This window comes from Spermophilus citellus (genome assembly GCF_964194105.1).
Source record: "Spermophilus citellus genome assembly, chromosome: 4".
NCBI lineage: Eukaryota > Metazoa > Chordata > Mammalia > Rodentia > Sciuridae > Spermophilus > Spermophilus citellus.
Window position 1 is genome coordinate 15420983 of NC_138185.1, and position 7085 is coordinate 15428067.

The following is a 7085-nucleotide window of genomic DNA, read 5'->3' on the forward strand; positions in this document are numbered from 1 at the left end:
ATGATGAGTGCTGTGTGACAGATCAGGTCCTTCGAAATTGATCTTGACACAGACTGCTGGGCCCACCCCTCCCCCAGGTCCTGATTGTAGGTCTGGGGTGGAGCCCATGTCTAGAGGACCAGGCAGGGCCAATGCTGCTGGTCTGGGGCCACACTTTTGAGAACTACTGCACCAGGTGGTACTGGGTGGGACAGTTGAATGGAAAGAACTGCAGGCCCAAAAGCACAGGAGCTTGGAACAGTTAGATGGGGAGGCACGCAGCGGGAGGTGGGGAGCGAGGCTGCAGAGTAAGGAGGACCAATGGCTCTGACAGACTGCACTGCAGTAAGGGAGTCCAAGTGACACTAGATAGAAGACCCAGGAGTGCAGTCTGTGCCCAGAGACGTCCCTTCTGGTCACAGTGCTCCCCCTGCTGGCCCAGGAAGAGTGTCACTAGCTTGCCTTGGGTAGTGGTAGCCATGGCTGTTACTGTGCCAGGGTCTGAGCTTGTCATTTTGCACACATTTTCTAAATTTATCCTTCCATTGCTATTTATGAAATAGGTATTACTAGGCCCATTTTTCAGGCAAGGGGATGTAAAGAGACCAGTGTCCTGGTTAAAAGCATCACATCTGCCCTTTGCTGTGTGACATTGGGCTAGTGATTTAACCTTTCTGGGTCTTTTCTTTCTTCATTTGGAAATCGGAGGTTTTCAATAGCACCAATCTCATAGGGTTATCAAAACGAACGAGTTCATATTAGGAAATTGCTCAGGCCAGGCAGGGTCTGGTATCAGCTCATGCCCTGAGTGCTGGCTGAGTAAATGAGCGAGGCTCAGGAGGTGACGTGCCTGGCCCAGAATCATCCAACGGTGGGGTTCGCACGCAGCCTCCTTGTGTTGCCCCGGCAGGTCCGGAATATCAGAAGCGCCGGCTGTTGCAGGAGATCCTGGAGAACTCGGAGAGCCTGCTGGAGCCCCCCGAGCGGGGCGCGGGCGCCGCAGGCGTCCCGCAGCCGCCCCGCGAGAGCCCGCAGCTGCATGAGCGCGAGACCCCGCGGCCCGAAGGGGGCCCGCCGTCGCCGGCCGGGACTCCCCCGCAGCCCAAGCGTCCCCGGCCGGGGACGTCCAAGGACGGCCTGCTGGGCCCGGGCGCCTGGAACGGCGAGTCTGGTGGCGAGGGCAGCCGGCCCGTCACGCCGTCCGAGGGCGCAGGCCGCCGCAGCCCCGCGCGCCCCGCCACCGAACACATGGCCATCGAGGCGCTGCAGGCGCCGCCCGCGCCGTCGCGGGATCCCGAGGTGGCGCTGTACCGCGGCTACCACAGCTACGCCGTGCGCACAGGGCCGCCCGCGCCTCCGCCCTTCGAGGATGAGCCCGAGCCCGAAGCCTCCGGGTCCGACTCCGCGCCACCGTCCCCGGCCACCGCCCCCGTGCAGGCCCCTGCGGTCCAAGTCTGCGAGCCTGCGCCCGAGGCCCCCTCCAAGATGGAGCCTAAGCCCATTGTCCCCAAAGCCGAGTCCAAGGCCAAGGCCCGCAAGACCGAGGCCAGAGGGCTGACCAAGGCTGGGGCCAAGAAGAAGGCTCGGAAGGAGGCGGCGCTGCTGGCAGAGGCGGAGGTGGAGGTAGAAGAGGTGAGTCTATGGGCACAAGAGGCATCCGAGGTCCACAGGATGGGAGGCAGGATTGGGGTGCAGGGCATTTGGGGGCGGGGAAGGCGGAATACTGGAATGTAGCTTTGTCCCGGTGCCTAGAGGACTTCAGAGCCCAAATGACAAGGCAGAGATTCCCGCCTCACCTCCGGGTAAGTATCTTTGCCCCTGGTGTCCTATCCACAGAGGCAGGTCTCAGGAACAGGGTCAGCAGGGAGCCTGAGCCAAGGCAGGATGGGCCACCTGCTGGTGGGGAAGACTTGTGCCGGGACCTAGCTTGCTCATCTGCTCAGGGTGTAGCAGGGATGGCTTCCTGGGGGTGGAGGAAGACCCCAGCAGGTCTTGGACTCTAGACCTTTCCATCCATGGGAGGCTGGACGCCACTACTGCAGAAACAGAGTGTAGCTGGGCTCTCAGGGGCTGAGGAAGGCCACACAGGAGGGATCAGCAGTCCATCAGGCCTGCCACCCAGGTTCCAGGGCTGAGTCTCTCCTGCTCTGTGGTTTGGGATATATTCATGTCCCTTTCTGGACCCTGAGGGCTTATGTTAATTATTTTCAAGAATCTTTTCAGCTCCCAAAGTCTGCCATCCAGGGTCCACAGTGACCACACAGGGGGTGCTCTTAGGAGGATCTTTCTAGAAGTTCCTGCGCCCCTGGCCAGACTTGTAACCTGACTGGGATTGTGGAGAGGCTGTTGTAACTCAGGCAGCCTCTGTCCACTGTTCCAGGTCCCCAATACTGTCCTCATCTGCATGGTGATCCTGCTCAACATTGGCCTGGCCATCCTCTTTGTCCATCTCCTGACCTGACCTTCGTCTACCAGGTGCGGCAGGGGAAAGCAGGAAAAGGGAGGAGCTCATAGGAATTCTGGGTCAGGGTGACAGGAGAAGGAACCCACTCCGGACTGGGCATCCATCCTGAGGCTAATTATTGTTGTTGTTATTTTTTTCTGCTGTGCTGGGGCTTGAACCCAGGACCTTGTGCATGCTAAGCAAGCATTCTGCTGTGGAGTCACATCTGCCCTGGGTTTGGCAGATCTTGGGCTCCCCACCCCATTTGCTCACGCCTAGGTGTCCCTAGCTGCACACTTGCGGAGCTTTATTCACCCATCCATTCGTTCATTGGACCAACATTTGCTCAGCAGCGCCTCCAGGGGGAGCTGTAGAGGCAGCAGAGACTCACTCCTGCCCTGAGGAGTGACAGCCAATCCTCACAGCCCACAGCGAGGAGATCTCCCAGTTCAGACATCAAGCTGAGCAGCTCTTGATGCTGTCCCCAGATCCCTGCATCTTGACAGTCCACCGGAGATGGTGGGCAGGGCTGAGCACCACGCCCTCTTGCCCCACCTCAGTCCCTCCCACCCCATGCCCTTCCTCTGCCATTGGTTCCATCCCAGTTTTCTCTCCATGATGGAACTGGGGACTGGACACAGTCCTCTAAAAAAGGATGGGCTGAGCTGGTCTCAGGGTGACAGTCTTCCCCCTGCCAGGGCTGGCCTTTACAGCGAATCCTGGGCTTGGCAGTGCTCTCAGAGTTCCTGCCTATTGCCCCTGTCCTCTGCCCCCTCCCCCTGCAAGACAAACAACAACCCAAACAGCCCTTCTTTGATCGTAGCTTAGAGTGTGTTGGAGTTTTGTAGTCAGTCTCAGGAGAGGGAAGGAATCCCTGTGCCATCACTGTGTAGCTAGCCAGGGACAATACTAGCCTGGCAGGTCCACCTGGGGGTAAATGCTGAGCTCGTGGGTTGCCTGTTTCATGGGGATTTTGGAGCCTTTCCTGTAGGCACCAATGGCTTAGAGGATGGAAAGGAGAGAGCCCAGTGACAGAGGGGGAGAGGGAGGGAAGGAAGGGAAGCGTGGAACAGCAGAGGGAACAGCCTGTTCAAATAGGCAGAGGCAGGCATCAGGGCCTGGGGAGGCCTTGCAGAGTACCAAAGCCAGGGGCCAGGGCTGCCCTGGTGGGGGGAAACGGGGCCGCGCCCAGCATCCCACTGGGTGGTCAGCCTTGGAGCACCCTTCTTCCCTCCCTCACCTCACCTCGTTGCTGTCCCTTTGCAGAGCCAGGAGTTCCGAGGACACCATGATCCATCTTTTTGCAATGCCAGGCAGGTGGCCAAAGAGGACAAGACTCTGCTCCTGGAGCCCCGCGCCCAGCTCACATCCACACCACAGACGCTTAAGGAGGCCTCCCCGGGGCCGTGCTGTGGGTTGGGTGCCAGAGGAGTAAAATGTCTGGGACCCCTCCGGGGGCGCTCTGCTCGGGGGCAAGGGAAGCCCTGAGGGGAGACCCCTGGTCTCTTGAGCTTCCTGATCTGCTCCTGTCCCCTGTCCTCACCCACTCCATCTCCTTGCCCCTTGTCACCTAATCCCTGAGCTTTTGTGTGTTTTGGAAGAAGTCACTTAAGCAGGATGTTGATGTTCAATGATGTTCTCCCTCTTGCTCCTACCCCTCTCCCATTTTAACTTAGTCCCCTGGCTGGTGGCCCAAGGTTGCCTGGGAAGCTGAGGGGGTACTGAAATCCCTTGGACCATGTTGTTGTACCCAGCACACAGCTGGCCCTGACTTACAGATGTTCTGGATGATGGTGGAGGAAATGGACAAGTTCAGCTGACTATCCCAGCATGCAGTGGGAGCATGCAGCCTTCTCCCACCAATCCACTTAGCCTCCCTCCTGGCCCAGTACAACAGGGGGAGACCTGGGTAATGGGAGCCTTTGCCTAGGAAGCCACTGACCCCAGGGGCGGGGCGGGAGGAAGGGTAAGGTGCAGTTGTGGTGGCCCCTGTTTGTGGGTGTGTCTGAGGCTGGAGTTGCATTTAGAGCTGCTGATTTCCTTGGGGTCACTGTACAGAAGTTCTCGGGCCCGTGAGCTACAGCTCGTATGATGCCCTATGAATTGGCTTGTCCCCTGCCCCCACCAGGGCCACTGTGGGCTCAGGGAGGCATGACATGGAAGGGAGGCAGATTTCCCTGGGCAGACTCTCAGGCGGGTGCTGAGAGATCAGCCTGGTGCAGTCTGCACAAGAAAGCCCCTTCCATATGCTTGGCAAACGACACTCACATGCACCTCACTTAAAGATGTCCTCACCACACTGTGTCTGGGCCCTCAGGCTTGCTGGGGGGTGGCCTGGGGGCGAAGGGCTGTGGTTCCCTGTCTCCAGAAAGAAGGGAAAGAGCTCCCAGGCCCACCTAAGCCCTTCCTGGGGAAGGATGTGGCCACAGCATCCGAGCTGAGCTGGAGGTGCTGCTGCTATTCTGTTTCTCTGGACCTTGGAGCCTCCGTGTGGTGCCAGGCTCCCCCCCAGGGCAGGTCAGGACTTGGTCATTTGGAACAACTCTCCCTTCCCCCTTCTCCATCCTTGGGAACCTTCCCCTCTAGCTTTGCACTTGCCCGTTTCCAGCTGCCAGAGCCTCTAGCGTGGCTGGAATCCTGAACTGTGCTTCTGCAGAGAGGAGCCTACAGACGCCCCCATCCCAGCCAGCTGTGGGCACCACTCTGCATCTGTGTCTGGGCTTTTCTGGACTCCTAGGGAATGAGGGGGTGGGGTAAGGCTCCTCAGGGCTGACAGGCTCCGGGCCTCAACTCTAAGATCATTGTTCTGGGTTTTTGGGTCTGGTCCTGTGCTGGGGACGAGCCTGTGGCTGCCAGAGCTGTGGGGCCTGGTTGGAACCGGTGTGGGGGTGGGGGCTCAGGTGCTACAGGCTGTGCAATAATAAACTTGTGTCTGCTCACAGGCTCCGTGGCCCAGCTGCAGTGTCTGCATGTGGGCCAGGATGAGGGACTGGCGAAGGAGAGGCGGGGGAAGCTGGTCCTGCTGGTCTAGGTCCTCACGTGCTCAGAAGGTTCCCGTAATGCTTTTTGAGGGACAATAAGGGGCTTCAGTACTGGAGGAACAGCTCAGGGGCTATAGACCTTGCACAGTGGAGTCTGTTTCTAAAGCAGACATCCAGGAGCAAGAGCCTGCCCTTAGAGGAGGAAGACCCTTGGATCCCAGTCCTGGCTCACTTTCTCCACTTCTCAGAGTCTCAGTTTTCTCATCTATAGAATGGGGGTTACAACACCACCCACCTCCCTGGGTTACAGTGAGGGTTACATTCAACGCTGACACTTATGTATAACCCAGCTGTTGAGGGCAGCCGGGAGACAGACAGGCATCCTTATTGTCATCAGGTCACAGCATAGTCACCATACCTGTCACACAACCTCTTGCATTTTGATGGAGGATCCCCAAACCCTAAAGAGATGGAATTGCCTTAGGCCCCAACTGCACAGTCCCAGCATGTCTCAGTCACAGGGGACCTCCATGCCATCTCCACAGAGGCTCAGAGGAGAAGGGACCTACCCCAAGTCACACCAGCCTGTGGAGGGACAAGGTTCTCTAGCTTGCTTGGGAACAAGCCCTATCATTAAGCTTCTCTCAGTGGGTGGCCTCAGCAAGTGGGCCGCAGGGTAGGGTCCCTCACCCACCGGCAGGCTCAGGCTCAATGTTCAGGTCCTCAGGAGCCCTGGTTCTCTCCCAAGCACCTCCTCTGGCTTGGCATGTGTCCCCGGCCTCCCTCCCTCTCTGTGCCTTGGTTTCCTCTTATGCCAAGGAGACTGTCCATGGCCTTCTTCCCAGGAAGTGCAGGCATGAGGATCAAATGAAGTAGATTTGGGGTGGTGAAGACTGTTTAGAGCTTAGGGAGTGTGGGAGGGCTGTCTTAGAATGACCTGGGACGGCTGGCAAAGAAGGTGGCTTCCTGAGCCTGGGATTGGACCCCATCAGGTAAGGTTGGATGAAGTTGGGCTCCTCCAGTGGCTCAGGACCCAGCCTGGCTGGTACCTCCCCTTCCAGCCTCGGTCCCTGGTGCCCTAGGAGGTTTAACCAGTCCCCTGCCATGTTACATTTGAGGTGTTCTATACCATGCTGGAACCACAGGGAAACCATGGGCATTGCTGGGACCTGTGATCACTGACCACTACCATGGGGGAGGATTTGCCAGACTCTTCCAGGGCAGAGAAGGGGAAGGGGCTGGGAACTATGGGAGCCAGATGCAGGGTTTGCAGCAAGAAGGGGAAGTTCCATAATCTTTGATGGACCCACAGAGGATCTGGCTGTGCTGGGTGATGCAGGCCTAGAGAGGACCTGTAGAGGCCACAAGCCTGACAAAGCCACGTGGAAACCTGCCTCTCCCTTATGTAACTCAATAAAAAGACCCTAAAATCTAAAATGCAAAATGGAAGTTTGCCGAAATTAAAAGAGCTCAAAACTGTTCTCTTTGTGCCGATTTCTCTGTTGTCAGAGGTCAAACTCCTCTTTCCTGCCTCTCTCTGCTTCCCCTGCTGGATGGTTCCGTGGTTAGCTCTGGGCCGGGCCCTTTGCTTCCTTCGTCTGGGGGCAGAACAGCAGCAGTGTGGCTCAGCACGTGGGCTCTGAAGCCAGGTTGCTCGTTTGAATCCCGCCTCTGCCTCTTCC

At 58.0% G+C, this 7085-nt stretch overlaps 1 protein-coding gene across 1 annotated transcript in view; it reads left to right on the forward strand.

The window, feature by feature from the left end:
- JPH2 (junctophilin 2) overlaps positions 1-6883 on the forward strand; it is a 62537-nt gene extending 55654 nt beyond the window's left edge. The window contains exons 4-6 of the mRNA XM_081292586.1: positions 890-1611; positions 2360-2454; positions 3689-6883. Coding sequence (XP_081148712.1) covers positions 890-1611; positions 2360-2440 — 803 coding nt within the window. The 3' untranslated portion in view covers positions 2441-2454; positions 3689-6883. The remainder of the gene's footprint in view (positions 1-889; positions 1612-2359; positions 2455-3688) is intronic.
- Positions 6884-7085: the final 202 nt, after the last annotated feature.